The sequence below is a fragment of the Falco peregrinus genome, chromosome 6 (assembly GCF_023634155.1).
Source record: "Falco peregrinus isolate bFalPer1 chromosome 6, bFalPer1.pri, whole genome shotgun sequence".
Lineage (NCBI taxonomy): Eukaryota > Metazoa > Chordata > Aves > Falconiformes > Falconidae > Falco > Falco peregrinus.
In genome coordinates, this window is record NC_073726.1 from 38,214,913 (window position 1) to 38,234,536 (window position 19,624).

Sequence of the window (19,624 nt, forward strand, 5' to 3'; positions counted from 1 at the left end):
TTTTCATACTTAAAACTGGAATTATGCTGTGCCTCTGTCCTTTTGACCACTCAGCATACGTTGGTATATCACTGCTTGCTGCACTAAGAGCAGGAGAACTGCTGAACAATCATCTATACAAAGCCTGAACATGGCAGTAAAACTCTGCCAATAGGTGCCCTAGCATATCCGGGGGAGAAAAAAGAGCTTACCCTATGCAGGACAGAGAGAGGTACCTGCTAGCAGGTCTTTCTCATCATGAGAAAGATGAACTTTCACAGAGAAGGCAGCAGCTAGCTTACCAGAAGTATCCATATTAGCTAAACAGAAGAAGGAAAACTGCCTACCACACAATAGCAGAAGTTTGCAGAGCTCAAAACTAGGATAAACTCATCTGTAATTCAAGACATGAACACCACTACTGGAAATTAATAAAAGTAGGCATTATTCAGTGACTTCCATTTTTACTCAGCTGGACTAAGACTTTAGAGAGCTGACTAACCTTCCTGGCTGTCTACCTTACCAGCTGCATTTGTCTGATTGCATAAACTGGCTGGTTCAAATAAAAATTATCTGATGGGAACAACTGGACTACCACACAGCCATACATCACCATTATCCTGAGATATATGCCTTGCCATTGGCTCCTATACTCAGCTGAAAAGTTTGCTTGAACTAAGACTTCCAATGTTATAATTGTTCATTAATTAAACAGGTTATGCTTATTAGTTAAAGGATTACATCATCATCTTATAGATTAAGCTGATGAATCTTCTAGAAGTACTGTGTGCACTTTCCCTTAACTAGGTGGATCTAGGGAGGAGAAAGAACCTATCTTGGCCACACAGAAACGGGGGGCGGGGGGGGAAGGATGGAAAGGAAGAACCAGTGACTCTTACTGAGATCTCAAAAGCTGGGGACAATTAAACCTTACCACACCACTGGCTATTTAGATACATAAGAACTCTGTAGTACATAAGTCACTACATAGTAGTACAAAAGCTAGGTACTTTATAAAACAAAGTTTACAAAACAAGGTAACTCTCTGTCCTCAATCCATTTAGCTCATACTTAAGGAAGCATAGCTGGCTACGCCAAAGTTTAAGAAGCTCAGTACATTCCCAACTCCTGAACAGCAAAGAGTATCCCATGCTCAGTTACTGCCTTACAGAAGGGACAGGCAGACCCTGTTTGGCTCTCGGTCTTCAAATCACCAGGGCAGCTCCTTATCAGGGCTGCTACTTTCCTGCATTTTCCTTTTACATTTGCTCTCCCTCCAAAGGAATGACTTTAGTACCATGCATCCCATACAGCAGAACAAGTCTGGATTTAACATCCCATTGTAGGGGGTTTTCCCCTTAGTTCATGTGTACTTGTACTCAATCTGCACATTTTTATTGCCAGTTCATAAGCAGCACCTTTAGCTGAACGTCAAGAGAAAAAAGTTACAAATCAAAAAACGCATTAGCCACTGCATTGTCCATTTCCACAGTACACTAACACAGTACAGCTCAATGTAAACAAGCTAAAAGAAAAAAAATAATCTACAGCATTTCTTCAGGGAATACCACCTTTGATGGAAGTCAAACTTAACAGACACCGGTCATAATACACCTAGGATTACCAAGTCAGACTGCGTACACACCTGCCCATTCTGAATATATGAGCTCTCAGCAGTACTTCTTAAAAGGCTGGTATTTCTGGTTTTCAATGAGAAATCAAAAACTACTAGCTCAAAGGACACTGTACAGACAGTACAACTCGCTCCATTTTATTTTTTTCTGAGTTTGTACCAAAGTATGTGTTTGATATTATATACAAAATATGAAGTAGCCAAATATGGATGTATTCTTTAGATACAACTCAGACTCCCCATCTCCCACAGTGATTTAGGAACACCTTTACCCAAAGCTGCTTTTGCATAAGCAGTACCTCACACCCTCATAGACAAGAGAAACAAAACTGAAAAATAAGCAGTGAGACTTGTCCCTTCTCCAGAAGCAAATCTGCATTTTCTCAGCTAGGCAAAGTCTCCCTAGGACAGCATAAAGTTCCTCTGACAAAAAGAGCACCTTGTCAGCTTCTTCTTTGAAATACACTATGTCTTTCACATCCAGAAGCTTCTTTGGGCTACACATCAGGTGCAAACCAATACAGAAACAGACTAGGATGAATGTGACATTATATTCTCCTCTTCCTTTCAAGATAGCACCAAGAAATTTTATAAATCATTTTCTCTTTACCTACAAAGTAATGGTAAACTATTTCCAAGGAATCTGCAGGAATGAGAAACAGCACAGGCAAGATCGCCAGACTAGCCCTTCCCAATAATTCGGTTTGACTGTGGATTACCACAGCCTGAAAGAAGCCTCTCAAGGATTTGTCACACATGCACCACCCAGTCTGCTGCTCAACAAAATTAACAGATACCCTCTTTGGTCATCTGAAGCATGACACCTGAAAAAGAACAAACAGTCCACTAAACTTTTAGTTATAGGTCAAATGCCAGAGATTAACAGAAAATTTCATGATGAATGTTTTACCATTTCCCAGAAAGTATTCTAAGAAAAAAAAATAACAAACAAACAAAAAACCAACAAAAACCACCACACGCCACAACCAAGAGCTGTTTCAGGCAACACTAACAAAGCAAAACAAAAAAAAAATCCCCAAAACAAAAAATCACACATCTGCCTTCTGATATTTGAAACCTCTCATTCACAGTAAATGCTCCATTGCTCAATATCTATTGACAGGTTTCAGATTCATTCTAGCTAGACTTCTGTTCTCTATGACCAACAGTACCTACATATTCAGATAAAAATTTGTTTGATGAAGTTCTGCTGTGAGACATGGAAATACTCAAGATGAGGGGCTCATGTTGTGCTTGATGATACTGAACAGACACTGGGATAAGAAGTATTACCGAGTGTGTGTGCTGTGGAATGTTTTATTGTGTAACTACATAGTGAAATGATAAGTATTGAGGAGACAGACAGTTAAGGTGAGTGGCTTGATACGTGGCCTATTGAAAATATCCAAAAGCTAGCATAAGCAGTTCTGAAGTCAATGGACAGTCTGAGGCTTCTCCAATACGGAATTCAGAGATTTAACTGACCTTTAAAGAAACGCTTTTCTGTGGAGAAAAGGAAAATTAAGATCTAGATAGATGTGACCTTAAAATCTAGTCTGGAATAATACTACATTTATCCAACTTGTCCCAGCAGTCCTCCCATGATAACGTTTTATTCAGTCCACTGCCTAGCAAGGACAGGTTGATGCTGCATTTATCCAAGACACCACTGAGTCCAAGTATAGAAGTTTCTTGTATTTTAAAATGATGAAAAGGTTAAGGGGATGTGACCTGTATATAAACCCTATATGAAGGCAACTGAATAAAAACAATATGAAGGAAGACTTAGCAGGTATATAAAATTTTCTAACAAGCCATCTTCCAATTTTTAATTAAGTAAATGGCCTTCTCTAAGACAGAGAAAAACTGGCCTAGGAACTGGTCTACAATCCTTTTATTCATGAACAGACCTTTTTCTCACTTACCTAGCACAGCATCACTAGAATGCAATGGATCTTCTAGACTACTTCCTAAGTTTTAATGCCACTTCATTCAGTGTCAGACCTCTCTCTCTCATGGGGGGAGAAGAGGTAGGGGCTTAAACAGCCTTCTATATCAATTCAGTCTCACTCAGAGTTCATTTAAAGCAGCTAAAGGAATTTAAGATTCTAAAAAGGCAGCTTTATTCAAGATACCCGTGTTACAATATGACCCTCAGTAAGCAGAAAATTTGATCCCTTCCTCTGCAAAAAGACAACTCATCTTTGCAAAACACCAAACATAACAGCACATCTCCTCCAACAAACTAGGCCCACCAGGCACTTCATGTTTGCCTGTTTCACAGTTTGCATGCCTCCACACTCACTTGCCCCTTACCCTCTCGCCCTCCACAGTAACACAGCGAAACAGCACTAAAAAGCATTGTGTACAGTACAGTAGGAGTCAATATCAGACATTACAAACTGGAGCAAACCTTCCACACAGAAGGAACCTATATGAGATTAAAGTTGTGCAGTGATTCTTTGATCTAGCCTTGTATCCATCAGTATGCATCTTTCCATCAGTAACACTCCTGCTTTTCCAAGTTTTTCTAAATCAGAATTCCTCAGTGGACAGAAGCCATCAAGGTTACTTTGATCAGTGGCAGAGTTACATCATGTCCTCATTTATTATAATCACAGCAACTCTCCCACAGCTCTAGACCTACCAGCAGAAACTGTAAAAGCCAAGAAAGGAAGAGTAAGGCCAAAGATACCACTACTGAAGTCCTTAGCAAACACGCAAATCCCCTCAGAAATCACTTTTTCTTCTTACATATCTAGATTTCACAATCCTTTAACCAGTCAACTTACTCCCCTCAACCTACCAGAGATCACAACAGACAATTAATTCTACCACAGAATACAAACACTCACAAGAACTTTAAAGGTTTAAGAAATAAATGCCTCATGATTACAACAGACTCTGTGCTTCTCCACAGCTTTGGAACAGCACTTTTATCAACAAAAACTGTTGTACTTGCTTAATTTACTTGCCTACATTTTTCTATTAAGTGACTAAACTTCCTCAAACAGAGCACTCTGACCTGTTCACGCATTCATACTATTTCTGAGGCACAAGCCTAGAAGCATGACAGGGATCAGTTCAGTATGACTCTAGCACTCCCGCCAGCTTAGCTGGGTAAGCAATCATGCCAAAGTTTTGTAACCTACTGCTCCCAGATGAAACAGAGATGTCAACAGGAGTTAAATGTACATGGTTTTTTAGAAGCACAATTAGTCCCCAGGAAAGACTGCAGGCCTGATTCTCCTCTTGTGCTGAGATACTTGAGGATTATGAAACAGCGCAAAGTGGAGCTCCTACAATGCTAAATTTAAATCCTTGGGTATTGTGGGCTCTTCCTTAAAACATTGCCACTCTATCCATTATTGCTGTATGTATCTGTCCTAATCAGAAAGACATTTGTATTGCACTTGCACACTATTAGAGTTGGCAGGGGTTCCTAACATAAGAACATAAGTGCTTTCCCACTCTTCTCTAGTCTGCACTGCTTTATAAACATGACATTGCAAACTGATCTGCTTTCAGATCCCCTAGATGACCCTTTATTTTATTCACATTAGTAACCAAATTTTCTTTTGAGAAAAATACCATGCGCTATGGAATGGAATGCAAACTTTCTATTAGTTTTTGATACCTAGTGAAAACAGATCCTGCTACAGCTCTTCTGCAACCCTGTTCCCCATGCAAGTAATTTTAGTTCTGATTTCCCATGACTTCACAAAAATGCATGGCCTACAAGAGTAATGTTGAAAAACAATTGTAAGAACATATAAAGTCATGGCATAAGGCAAGTTTTGTGCGTGTCTGCAAAGAGCAGCACATTTAAAGTATGAATGCCAAGTAAATTAGTTCTAAATATTCTGAAGTATCAAACACCACCATCTACTTAAAAACAGTAATTCTGAAGTTGCGTCATTTTGTTTCAAATACTGATGAGCAATTTTCATATTTATACCTTATACTAACAAAACTGCTGCAAAGGTAAACAATTTATTATCCTTTAGGAAGTATCTGAAGTTGACAGCTAAGATGAATTATTTTGCACTATGTAACAATTATTTGGAATTTCATGGGTACAAATCACAGCCAAATTTGATACTCATTTTCAAGAATGAAATATAAGTATCAGAAATATATTTCAAGAATATATTTCTCATATACCATAAGGAAGTCTAGAGTTTAAAAGCATCAAGAATCCTAAGGAAATTGTAAGTATTGTGCCTGGCTTTATCTTATAAAGGCAGCCTAAGGTTCTTCAGATGTACTGACCTTGATCCAAAACTCAAAACCACAGAAGTGACATCAGCTACAAGAGAAATTAAGTCTTTAAAATACACATCAGGATTTTCTTTTGTATCAACTAGAAGGGAAAAACTTGCTAACTAGAGTTTAAAGCAATACACAGAAAGCAAATAGCTACATGCTACTATGTCGAAGAAGTTGTTACATCTTTAAATACAAGTCAGAGTATCACTTGCAAAGTTCAAGCAACATTAATAGCCAGGCAACACGGGAATTCTCAAAATATTTTTGGTTTGCTTTTTCCCTTTACTATCTTCTATAAATATTTCTTAGCCCAAATTTATTTTCTTCCATTGAAGCCAACACTGTCAAGATAACAGACTCTTCTGAGAAGGTGACCTTAGAAGGCAAGTAGATTTGTAACAGTTATCTATGAAATACCACAGCACTTTAACAGTAATTTCCAGGCCTGTGATTTAACATTCATCTTTTTGTCTTTTATACAAGTTGAACTTCTTAACAATGAAATTCCCTGCATAAAATCCTATAGAAGTTTTAACAACCAAGGGATTTAGAAGTTGAGAACAAAGCAAAATCAATGGAATAGAATTAAACTTAGAATTGTTATTTACATAAGCTTCCACTTGCAATGTAAGCAACTGCTAAGTCTCCCTACTCGAACACAAGTTGTAGCAAATAAAGTAAGGATTATCCTCCCAACAGTTGTTTTGTAACAAGACCAAAATTACTACCAATATATTTTAAATTCTTCTTAGGAGAGGCTTTTGAAACAGGACCTACCTGAAAGTTTCAAGATTACTTTTTTGTTGGGTTTTCTTGAGGGGTTGGGGGGGGGGGGGGGGGTTTGCCACATCAACTACTCCTCAGGCAAAATACTGTAGCAGAAACAGTGAGAGTAACTTACATGCAAACTATTTCAGATTACAACCTTAAACAGCACCTGTACTAATGCCCTCATCTTTCAGAAAGCAAACCAGACCTGAAAGCAACATCTACTGATCTGATATTGTTACCAGCTTTCCATGAAAAATAACTTTAGAACTAAATCCCATGAGCCACCACTTGAGATTTTCAGAGTAATATCACAAAATAAACCCAAATTAGTTGCAAGATACACACAACTCTTCAGGGTTTGAAGAGCCCTAGGAAGTAGACAAAAGTAAAATCTACCATTTTCCTAACAAAATACTATGCTGGCTTTGCAAGAAGTTGATACAATTTCATGGTATTCTGAAGGCAGGTGCAAGTCGAACATGCTTTAAGCAAGGGCCAAATGAACAAAGTTACCAGCATGAAGCCCAAACTTGTTTTTCTTTTCACATACAACACTGACAGAGCTGGTGAGCACAACATGCACTTATCCACTAGTTGGTCTTTTATATAAGCTTATACAGAGTAGTTTAATTTCAACAGTTTAAGATGCTTTAGGAAAAGCCCCATAGATACTATTTGCATTTTAGTCCGCTAAATGCCTAAAAACCTTACCTCAAGTGACCATATGCAGGCAAGACACAGAAGAATTAGCCTTATTCCGATTTGTCTTTGAACATTTAATACCACATGTGTGGAAAAACTAATGCACTTCATAGCTGTTTCAAAGCTCTGAATAAGAAATCATTTGAACAGTATGCATGATATAAACCTCTTCTGCAGTTTTCTGCTTACCACTCCTCATCTGTATTATTTTACCTGGCCTAAATTCAACCTCAACACCTAGTTTTAAGCCTCCCCCGTTACACGTATCTCCTCTGTTCTCAGATTACAGCCTGACAAATACTACAAGTGCTGATACTGGATGCACTTTGTGATAAATCTTTTCCATGTCACATAATACCACTTTATTTTGATTGAATTTCATTTTAGGTAATGAAAAATTAAGACAACCAACATTATGCTCATTGTGCATCACTCCCTGCAAAGTCAGGATAACAAGCCATCCAAATACACAATAACTGCTTGTTTTCTTTCCTCACAGTAACTATAATTATGGAGATGGGCAGAGTCCAGTAAGTGCTAAAACAGTTTATGATACAGTTTGAAGTTGAAAATAACTGAGTTTTTCACAATCGAATCACACTCGGCCAAGAGAATCTTAGCTACACCCATCTAAAAGACAGAAAAAACTCAGTAACCAATCACTAAACTGAAAGGCTATTTCTCGAGATTCACACATTTTTATCAAAAAATTATAGCCTATCAGTTCTACCTCTATAAAGAAAACAGACAATACACCCACACAAGCATAAGAACTAAAGGACTCTGATGATGTTTAAACTTGAGGACCATCTAACAGAAAACAGTGCTCTTTCCTTTCCCAGTAGCAATCAGTCTTTATTGGCCTGTCTTGTCTGTTCTTGCCTGTTCTACGGGCCTACCATATTTTTGATGCATATGCCCCTTTGAGAAGTAAGAATTTAGCGAGCATGTGCTGAGCATGTGGGCAGGGAAACTCCGTTCATTCCCATACTACTTAAAAGCAGCAGCCTGCTCCTCTTCCTATCAAAAGAGCAAGCCACAAAACCTGCTGTTTGCTTCTTCCAACAGTCCCTATTCCCTCTGTTCACATTTGTCAATGTTGCAAAGCCTGGGGCTGCAAGGAAGGAGGACAGATGAAATGTGAGTGCCAGTGCCAGAACAGTTCTTCAGGAGTTCCCCTGAAAAGCGAACAAATAGGAACAGGCCCAGAACTGGCTCAATTGAACTACCAAGCAACCCTGGGCTACCAGATCATTGGCTGGGCAGCCAAACCTAAGCAAAAGGGCAGAAGAGAACAGTTTTCCCTGTATATCAGTTCTAGTTGAGTTAACTTAAGAGCAATATACACAACACAGTGATCCCACATGCTCTATAGGAAAGTTCACACATTCAAAACCAAGTTTTCTTCCAAGACAAAAAGTTCAGAGTGGATTTCTCTTCACAGTATTATTGCTATCTGCATAGCTAAGACATCCATCTTTATCAATCAGCATGGCAGGCAAGTTTTAACTCAACTACTGAATCTGACAGTCAAAAAGTTTAACCCAGCAGGCTGACAGACCTTCTCCCCTATTAAAATCATCACATTTCAAGACCAGAAAAAAAGTCTAATGCATGTTAGTAGAATTACACAGCTTATCAGTATGTAAGAAAATTTATGTATGTCTCTAGAAGTTATGGCCAGAAGTTAACCACAGAATATGAGTAGTTCCAACAGTCACACTACACTATCTAATTTTACCTCACCCGCCGCCTATGTTCACAACCTTCCCAAAAACCAAGACTGAACGGTATTAAGAGCCACGTGGACAGCAATGAAACCAGTGCAAATGCTTAAGTCCTTGCTGCTACTGTCCTTCCTAAACACTGAATCCTTTACCCCCTCCCACCAAGGAGCACAAAACAGAATTAAGAACTATTCTGTTACCACGATGTAATGAGTAACATTTGAAACTGAAAAGAAAAAAACCCATCCCACACTGCTATTTCTGCCCTGTAACATGTAGCAGAACCCAATCTAACAGTGGGATCACTCCTTACAAGGCACTGTAGACGTGTCCACACATGAGTATATAAATCCTCTACCATCTATACAAAGAAATATATACACATGCATACACCCCACACACCTTCCTCAATTATTTCAAGAAAAATGCAAGTCCCCAGGAACCTTCTAATGCTCTCACATCCCCAAACCAGGTTTTTGCATAATTTTTCATTGCTCCTGATGGGAAATTAAGACAGCAACGGCATGATTTTTCTTTCTGGTGTTACAATCTCCACTGTCCATTTCAAAGCAGCCAAGAATTGAATTAGCATGAATCACCACCCTTAGGTGGTACGTTTCCATTTTTGTATGCTTTGTGAAAAGAAAATGGTAGTTTCTAAATTCATTCCAAGAAGTTACTTTCACATATTAAAGAAGCTCCCAAGTAATTGATTAAAAAAAGAATGCTCTGAAATTCAAACTAAAAAGCACAACAGTATTTCACACATACTATCAACTAAATTTAGAGAAAAGTACTTATTAGAAAACAATACACAATAGGTCCAGCATTCACTGCAGTTTGTTGTAGTGTGTAACATCATCTCAACCTAGCATCTTTTTCAAGCCTCAGTGCACATAAATGAAAACAACCTGTTTTATTACCAAACAACTACAGTCAAATCTCAGCCCTGCAGGAACCCCAGGTATCTAAGTGTGCACAATTACTTCTGTGAGATTAGCATAAAGCCTTATGTTATCAATTCTCTACTAACCGTAGATCTGCTTTATTGAACAAAACACAAAATTGCTTTGTGTAGAAAACAAGGTATCAACAGATTACAGCAGGGAATGCCTGGATTTGAGTTTATCCTCACATGTCTTGCAAGCTTATTATAACAGCTTGAAAGGTATGTATTTAAGGAAAGGCAGTATCTCTGTGCTCCATCCTATATAGAAAGATTATACCAATGTGGAACCCAGAACTGTTCCAGTCAGGGATGTCTGGGAACACAACGGTGAATTAACAGTTGTATACCCAGTTGCAGAAAGCAACTGCTCTTACCCTTCACCTAATACTTACTGTTGGCTCCCACATCCTCAGCTACTCCAGAACCTCTCATTCTCAGGTATGTGAATCCCAGTATCAGAAAGAACAAGCATGCAGCAGTTAAGAGGAACATGGACAGGTAATGTGCACTGAAGCCTCCAGTGGTGGATACCTCCTCTCTTTTGAACTGCTGGAGAAGCTCCTCCTCGGGCTCTGAGAGATTCTTCTTGTAGGTGTTTTTCAGGTAGGTATGATTTGAACCCGTATGATTGGAGTGGTTGAGTCTAAGAGGGGAGGTGGTTCCACCCGAGGGAAGGCTATTAGTAGCTGAATAGATCCTGGTTTCCACGCTACAGCTACCAGCAGCACCGCTGAGAACATGATTATTGGTCGCTTTCCTAATGGTGCCTGGAGGGTCAGTGATTTTACTGCTGTCCACGTCCGTGAGCGGCGGTGGCAGCAACAATACTGCAGGGGATTTCTTAGATAGGCCAATGCGGTATCTGGGGCTGGGAGGATTAGAGTCCAGATTTTCACATCCTCCTCCTCCCCCCGCCGCCGCCTCCTCCGGATTTCTGCCCCTGTCTAGACTCCCGGCAGCAGCCGCCTCCGCCGCCCTGTCATTCGTTACGACTACACCAGCACCACAGCCTCCGCCAGCCCTTTCTTGGCCCGTCTCCATCACGCCAGCGCCGGCTGCAGCGCATTTGCTTGTTATGAATGGAGCAGGAGACTTGCCGAGGCTCCGTCTGGGCCGGCGAACTGCAGGCTCCTCCTTCGGTACCTGCTGCTTGGCCCTCGCCCCCACCGCCTCCGCCTGCTCCTCCTCCTCCGAGTCGGAGTACTTGTCCCTGCTGCCGCCGTAGGAGAGGAGCCGGTTACCGTTCACGGTCCGGTTTTTCCACCGCAGCTGCTCGCTCTCCTTCTCCTCGTCCTCCTCCTCCTCGTCCTCCTCCCCTCCTTCCTCGCCGCCGTCCCCGGGCTCCCTCGCACCCTGAGCCGCCGCCGGTCTCCTGGCCGCCGCCCCCCACCAGGCGTTGGGCTTCCGCCGGGCCGCCTCCTCCGGGGGGGAGCTGTTACTCACGCCGCAGGCGCCGGGGGGGGCGGCGGGCCTCAGGCCGCGGAAGAGGGGTGAAGCCCGCTCCCTCCTGCCGCCGCCGGCGCCGGCCTGGCTCCGGGGACTGGCTTCCACGTCCGACTCGTCCGAGCTGAAGCCCAGCAGCACTTTGCCGCCCCCGGCAGGGGGTGCTACGCGGCTCCGGCCGCTCCCGGCGGCAGCCCCGGGGAGGTAGGGGTGCTCGGCGCCGGCCAGCCGCGCGACCACGCCCGGGGCCGCCCGCCCGGAGCCGCCGCCGCCGCTGCCTCCGCCCGGCGCCGCTCCGGCCCCCGTGTTATTGTTGTTGCTGTTCCGGGTCTTGTTGGCGCCGCCGCGGGCCCCGGCCCGCTCGTCCTCGCGCAGCTTCTTCAGCTTCTTCAGGTAGACGGGCCGGGTGCTCTCGGTGACCGGCCCCGGCGAGAAGCCGAAGCGCCTCAGCTCCGAGAAAAGCTCCTCATCCGTGAGCTGCGCGGCCGCCGCCATTTTCCGCTCCCCCGCCGCCGCGGCGTTTCCTACCCACGCGCCGCGCCGCGCTCCCCGCCGGAACTGACGCGTGCGCACTCGGCTGTGGCCTAGACCTGCCTGTCACCCCGCGGGCGCCGCCCGCCGGGGCCAGACGGGGGAAGGGGGGGCGGGGCCGCGCGGCGCCGGCGGCCCCTCCCCCACCCCGCCGCCCGTAACGGCTGGCGCGCGGGGGGCGCTGGCGGCGGCGCGTGCGGGAGACCTCAGGCCGCCGCCGCGGGGAGGATGGCGGGGCCTCGCGCGGCGGCGGCCCGGCCCGGCGCGTCCCCCTCGGCCGCCGGATTTGCGGCGGGGGGCGGTGAGGCGGCGGCCCGAGGCGCGCAGGCACCCCCCCAGCGGGCGGCACCCCGCAGCCGCGCGCCCGGCCGGCGGGAGGCGTGCCGCTGGGGGTCGGGGAGTCGCGACATACGTAGCCCCGGCGGGCCTGGGGGCGGCCGGGTGGGAGGTGCGGGAGGCGGCGGCGGCGGGGGGTGTCGGCGGAGCTGGAGGGGCAGGTCTGGTCGGAAAGGCGCGGGTTTGTGCACGCCTCTGGCCAGACGTTAGAGCGGGACTGCCGGCTGCGTCCCGGCTGTCGGGACACGCTGCGGTGCGCGATGCCAGGCCCATCGGGCACCTCCCCGTCACTCCGTGCCCGGGTTACAGATCTGCCCCGAACAGCCCACGTGCGCACCCTCCTTGGGCCCTTCCCCGAGGTGGCGGGCGGCTGGGCTGGGCGAGTCAGGCACCAGGACATCACAGCTGTGAGGAGACACGAGGTGTGCCGGCGTGCAGGCAGTGGGAAGCTGCATCCCCACTGTCAGCGGCTGAGCACCACCCTCCTTAAGTTTGCAATTGCCGGGACTTAACTCTGCGCAATTTTTTTTTTTTTTTTGCACAGATACAGTCTTTCAGATACATTGCGGTTGAATCTGCCCATCTGACTATATACACAAATACGCACTTGTCAGAATGATTGTGCTAACGTAAAAAGGTGTCACACTGGCATCTCTCAGAGTGTGAGGTGTGCGCTGGCCCTTCTGGATTGGCCCTTTGGCCACAGAACCTCATGTGGAGGCTTCAGAATCTTCTGACCAGCATGCCTCTTATCTGTCCACCCTGAATGACAAAACCCTGGGCTTACCTACTGCTTATCACGTCATAAATGCAGGAGGCTGGGTTTCCATTTTGACCTAACTGACTCGCCTTACGCCACCATGCACAGGAGTGGTCCAGAAACAAGATCCAGCTGCAGGAACAGTTGCATGTTCCCCCTCACAGTCTGCTGCAGTGGGGATGTTGTGGATGTGCCCTGCTAATGTCAAAACTGAAGTTGCTGATCTTGTTATTGAGGAACACTTGCAGAGCAGGAGTTAAGATAGCTGTGAGGCAGCTATGCGCTGAAGAGCAAGCCAAGTCTACAGAGCTACAAGAGTGGCTTGAAGCCATCTTTCATGACAATGATGATGAATGATGATGATTAACTCCTATACCCCACCCTCCATTTATGACCTACCACACCTGGGAGTGCAGAACCTGTCCTATTGTTCATCTAAGCCTCCTTTAACACAACTCTTCTGAGGCTGAGAAGCACTAGGCAGGGCTCTGTGTTACTGGTGTGCTCCACATGGTACCACTGTGCACAGCCTTCCTTCTCCTTGTTTCCCTGACATAGCAGCCGTTTCATATACGGCAGTATTGTGCATGGGAGCAATGCACAGAACTCCAGCTGTAAGGAAGATTACACTCAACATGAAGTCCGTTGCACATGAAATCGCTAATGTAAATGTACCTGCTCTGTCCTATCTCCCATCCCGTGGTAGCTAATTGATATGACAAATGCCATGAGAAATGCTTCTGACATTCCATTCCTCCTCCTCAGTGAGAAGCAACCCACATCTCCCACCAGCTATTTGGGATATGTGTCTGAATATGCCCCCGACTCAGTGCTTACCTCCAACTGCCTGTGACACTGGCCAAACCAACAGCAGGCAGTCCCAGAGCAGCCACCACCCTGACAAGCGCACTTCTGGCTAGTACCTACTTCAGACACCTTCCTTCTATTAGAAAAATGTGTCCTGAGAGAGCTGAAGATCCTGTCAGCTTACCAATGCAGTCCATATGTTCTGTCTGTTTATTACAGCAAGGGCATGAGTTAGTCTATAAAACTGTTTACTTAGCAGCAGGAGGGCAGTAAATACTATAGATTGTTAACAATTGAATCACCTCCTGCAAAACTATAGTATGTAGACATACAGAACAGCTGACTGAAAAGTCTGCATATTCCATTTTATGCTTTAAAATCTGTGTGCCAAAATATTTTGAAATGTTTAAAAAACATGTCTTCTGGTTGATACTGCAGTAAGGACACTTCTGCTATCAACCCAAAGTCTCCACATTTCTTTAATAATATACATTAGTATCAATAATATCAATGCCTCATTAGTATCAATAGCTCACATAGCAAGTTTGAAGTAGATACTGAAAATAGATACTTTTTTAAAGTTAAATGTTGACTGCAAGGAGTGTGGAGACTGTTTTTCATCAGGAAAAAAATCGTAGCTGTTTTCTGAATCAAATATTTTGTTTTATCTTTTCCCTCTCATCCTTAAAGGGCTGGTGTTCTCAGGAAACTGCCAGTTCTTCCATCGGGTGAAAAGGTGCTCTTCTGGAGGTTAGCAGCCATACTTCTGTCAAATTCATTGGACTTGGATTTGAAGTTGTATCTTAATACCTCTTTTACCTTTTTTTCCTGATTACAAGTTTGTGTAATTGATATGGAGAAATAGTGTGAAATGGGGACAATGGACATCGATTGTGATTGTATGTGTCTGCTCAAGGAATGTGGGTATGGTGACTAGTCATGGGTGCGGTGTCTGGTCACCTAGGCACACAGCCTTGAGGAGACGCCTACAGTTTTGAGGAGAAGCCTGCCCCTCTTCCTCTAACAAAGGGGAGACGGGGAGACGCCTGCCCTTCTTCCTCTAACAAAAGGGGCTATTTTAAAAAAGAATGAGAAAAGGATGAGAGATATTCCAATGCTATCTAGAGGGAGGGAGTGCTAAGTCTCCTTGCTGAAGAAGATCGGATGGTCACAAGAACATGAATCACCTACAAACCTGCAAGACCACCACATTCCAGGCAACAGACTGATAAGCTAATTAACATACGAAGCGAGAGTAAGCGGGTTTAGGTAACGAATATGTATAGGCGTTAATTGAATATTCATTTGTTTTATTGTATAAATGTGAGATGGTTCATCACTTCGGACATGCACGCTTGTGGAGGAGCGATCCCCCGTGCATCTGCGCGCAATAAACATACCTACTTTACAACTTTCGAGTTATAGAGTCTAATTCCGCACGTCATAATGTTCATGCATTTTTGTAAGTTCTTAGAATCTGTGGATGACAATTGCCTTTCTAGGATTAGCACTTCTCTTACTGCAACTTCCTCTAGCAACGAATGCTGTCCAGTTTCTATACAACTCACTGTTGCATACCTGAAACATTTAGAAATCATGAGTCACATCTAAAAGAAATATGACCCTCTTGTAAAACTCACAAATTTGTAAATGCTGGTGTCTTTCTATTTACCTTCTGATTTTTGCTCTTTAGGGTATGTTGAAATCATATTCACATTGTCTTGAGAATGTGACGTTAATGAATGTGAATGTTAGTGAAGAGTAGGAATGTGCTTTTCCTCTTTTTTAAAAGAAAGTGGAGATTGTCACACAATCACAGAACTCCAGGAACTAGTACAGTTTACTCTTATGACAGTATGCATAGGAAGAAATCCCTTTTCACTATGAAAAAACCCTGTATTAGTCTATTTTAAAAATATTTACTCTGGTTTATCCAGTTGTTTCAAATACTACGTGATGAACATGAAATACTTTTTTCTTATAAAACTTAACAGGCTTTTTACTAAGAAAACTTATTTTTAAATATTACAGTTGCTGCCACCATGCTAGTTCTGTGTGAACAGACTCACTTGCACATCCCTCTTTTCTTTTTTCTTCTCCTTACAACTTCCATGTGGGTTTGTGTGATGAGAATGAATCCATCTTTTTTAAACTTAACAGCAGTATAATGGTACTAATATGTACCATTTGTTTATGTATCGACCATGCCATTTTGCATGTGAGCCTGTGTCTTTTGTTGATACATCTTTTGCTGAATATGCTTTTCTTTCCTGAAGGCATCCTATTAATATTCTAAAGGCTTATGCTGTCTCTTGCCTTTGCATTGCTGCTTATTTGTGGCTACAATGTGGGTACCTGCAAGGTATCTAGTGCTTGCACTTCCCATGTGATCCCGGACTGCTTGCATATTGCAACAGCATGAGCACAGTGTGCTAGTACCCTACATCTCACAAAGAGGCCATGTGTTTCCAGATTACAATTCTTGCCTAAGTGTCCCACAGTAGTTCCACTCTCACAAAGTATGTGATGACCTGCTGTGACTGTGCAGTTCTTGTCGCTAAAAGTGAACCATCTTAGTTTATTAGTCTGAGACTTCGTAAGGCAACGGAATCCTCTCCTGCAGGTAACACTTTTATATAACCTGTACTGATCCATGGAATAGTGTGTTCTCAGCTGGGTGTTCATCTCTGATCTGGTCATGTAATTCCTGTCTCACTTCATTATGCCTTTGTTTCTGGGCTCTGGCCATTTTCATGGGACTGTTGGAGGCATTACTGCTGACTCTGTATGGTGAAAAGAAAATCCACAAGGTAGAACTCCAAATCCTTAAGAGTGGCTTAAAAAAAATGTATTTATTTAAAAAGGACAGCTTGTTTATGTATAAACCTTTCACTAAAATTTGCTTTAAGTGTTCAGTTCTTTTCTCAGGAGCCAGAATGGCTAGGTATATTTGTTTTAAAACCTGAACTGGAGCTGTCCAACTCCCCAGGAACTGAGTTTAAAGAAGAATGCCAGCTATTGGAAGACAAGAGATTTCATGACAAAATGTAACAAAGAAACAATAAGGAAAAAAAAAGCTAACAGGAAAAAAACCATCAGTAGAGACAAGGTCTTTAGGAATAAAACAAAGGAAATAATAGTGACTAAAAGCTGATGTTTATCACGGTAGTCAGTTTTACATTCCAGCCTCTTGTTTTTGGGAAGCTAATCAGAAACATTCTGGTTACATAGAGGCAGATGTATGAAATCATGAATGCAGGTGAATGGTTGAGAGGCCCATCCTGAAGTTGTTCAGAGAGAATGGATAAGCCTTATAAGTAGCACAGTATCAAAATGTCACTCAGCTGTTGGTCTCTAAAACCGTGCCCCATTATCTTATGTCTCAGAGCAATTGCTGCTAGAAGACTGCATGCTGTAATAGACAGTTAAGTGGGTGACAAATCTGTTGTGTAATTAATTCTCTAGAGCATTGTGGTAGATTACATCCAGAGGTTTTTGTTTAAATTTGAAAAGGAAAAAGGGAAGCTGAGCTTGGTAGTCAGGCAGAGTATTTTTCATATTGGTTGACTACTCTTAAGCAGGAACTGGCTAAGTAAAACACACATTTGCTACCTGGAATTGGCAGATGTACTTCTACATATATATAAAGCCCTATCAGCACAGTTGTGGCCAAAAGTCATGGCAATACACTATTCTGGCTTTTAGGCATCTACTTTCCTATTATTAGGTAGACCTTGCAAGTATTTTCAAGGTCTAAGGAATGATAAAATCTCAAGGTGCATCCTTAACACAGGAGAATACTGGGAAGGGATCCTGCCTGAAATCAACAGCACCTTGAAAACCTGGAGGTGCCTGATTTCCTACATTCCTGTACCTTTCTTACTTAAGAAAATAATGAGCACTATGCAGGATACAGACATGTTGACTTCACCTGATGAGATTTTTTTGTGAAGTCCTAACCAGCCTGTAATATGGGTGTAGGCATGGCACTCTGGCTTGGGACCTTGATAGTGTTTTGTGGCAATGTGAACAGCAGTGTAGACAAAGCCACAAAGAGCTCACTGTTGACAATTAAATCCTTGACTTTGATCCAAGGCTACTGTCTTTAAAACTTAGGTTTATTTCATTCATCTAATGTTTAAAACAAGAGACATCATTCATGGAACAGTAAAAATGAAGTTTGCATTTTATATTTTCATATAAGGATAATTGTGTAATTAATTTCTTGTACCACAAAGCTCTAATTTCAGTTTATTCAATGAATAAGCGGAGTATAAATACATACAATAGACAAAAATAATCAAATCAAAGATATTCAGAATAGGGCCACCATTCTGCTTTCTGTCCATGTCATTAGGATGCTGCAAAGCACTAAATTTGGTGTGTTCCAAACAATTACTGGTATTACTATCTACACTTGTTTAGTACTTGGAGATCTGACCAGTTTTCATCACTCTCGTGTACCTGGCACTGTGCAAACACAAGAGAAGATATTCCTATCTCTTGAATATGCACTTGCCTCCATTACCTCCCACCTGAACTGCAGGCAAGATACATAAGCAGGAAGCCAGCAGCCCCTAGAGAATCCCGTGTTCCTACGGAAAGCACTTGTAGATCTCAGCAGCACAGACTGCCACAAGCAGTCTGTCCTGCTCTCACGTTCTTATTGAGTATTGAATTAATCCTCTTGTTGCTAGTGCTCAGTGGCGTTGACCTGGCATATTTAAAAGATTCCCTTAAGCCATGTCATTTCCACTGTCAATAACTCTACTCACGTAGAAAATGTCTCCCACAGAGGAAGGAACTTCCATAAGAACTACTCACAGACAATGGGAACAAAGTCCCACTGGCCCTAAGGACTGCCATTTCCTACTCAAAGTACATGCCACATTTCTAGAACTTTGTTTTCTCCGATAAAAATCAAGTACATTTAGGGAGTGTTAACGATAACCAGTTTTTAGCCTACAGGTAAGTTCTCCATATCTCCATCTAAAAGCAGCTTGGTCCTATCTGAACCAAAGCTAGTGTGTGTCACACATCACAGGAGTCTCTAGCATGTACCACACCCTCCTGTTGTCTAACACACGTAGATGTCATCGTTGTACTCAGTTCCCCTCTGTGAGAATGATGCATTGAAAATTTTCCTTCACCACTGTTCAGCTGGCCTCAAACTATGCTGCTAATGGCTTCTGCCCCCTTGCTTCAGCTTCTGCTCTGTGCCTTATGACATGGCAGCAAGCCCAAGAGCGTGCCTCGTTCATCCTTCAAAGATGCTGAACTCAAGAACTTAATATGCCTGGTCACTTGGCAGAGAACACGGGCAATGCATGGCAGAGAGGACCAGATTTCACCATTTTGAAAGGTAAGGTGACTGCCTTCTGCTCACGAAAAGGTGGCTATAACCCCAATACACATTCTCTCCCTACTACTACTCTTAGGTTGACCCAAATGTAAGCAAAGTGTTCTTCAGAGCTGGGCTACTTTGTCGGCACTGCTGAGCATCTTGATTGGAGAATGGAGGTAGGGATGCCAAGAAACTGATGCCCTGGCCCCACAATAATGCCCTTCAGTTACAAAGCCTTTTGTTCTTTACTCTGTGTGGTCATTACAGGCCAGAGGTCTGCCTCTCCTCTTCTGTGTCAGACTTCATACGAAGGCTGGATCCTCCAAGTCCGGGCTGTATCATGTAGCATCCTGTCCAAAGGTGTTACTTAATT

At 43.3% G+C, this 19,624-nt stretch overlaps 1 protein-coding gene across 1 annotated transcript in view; it reads right to left on the reverse strand.

Moving 5' to 3' along the window:
- Positions 1-12,048, reverse strand: part of LEMD3 (LEM domain containing 3) — a 50,565-nt gene extending 38,517 nt beyond the window's left edge. The window contains exon 1 of the mRNA XM_055807743.1: positions 10,423-12,048. Within this exon, the coding sequence (XP_055663718.1) occupies positions 10,423-11,968 (1,546 nt within the window). The 5' untranslated portion in view covers positions 11,969-12,048. The remainder of the gene's footprint in view (positions 1-10,422) is intronic.
- Between the last annotated feature and the right edge of the window lie 7,576 nt (positions 12,049-19,624).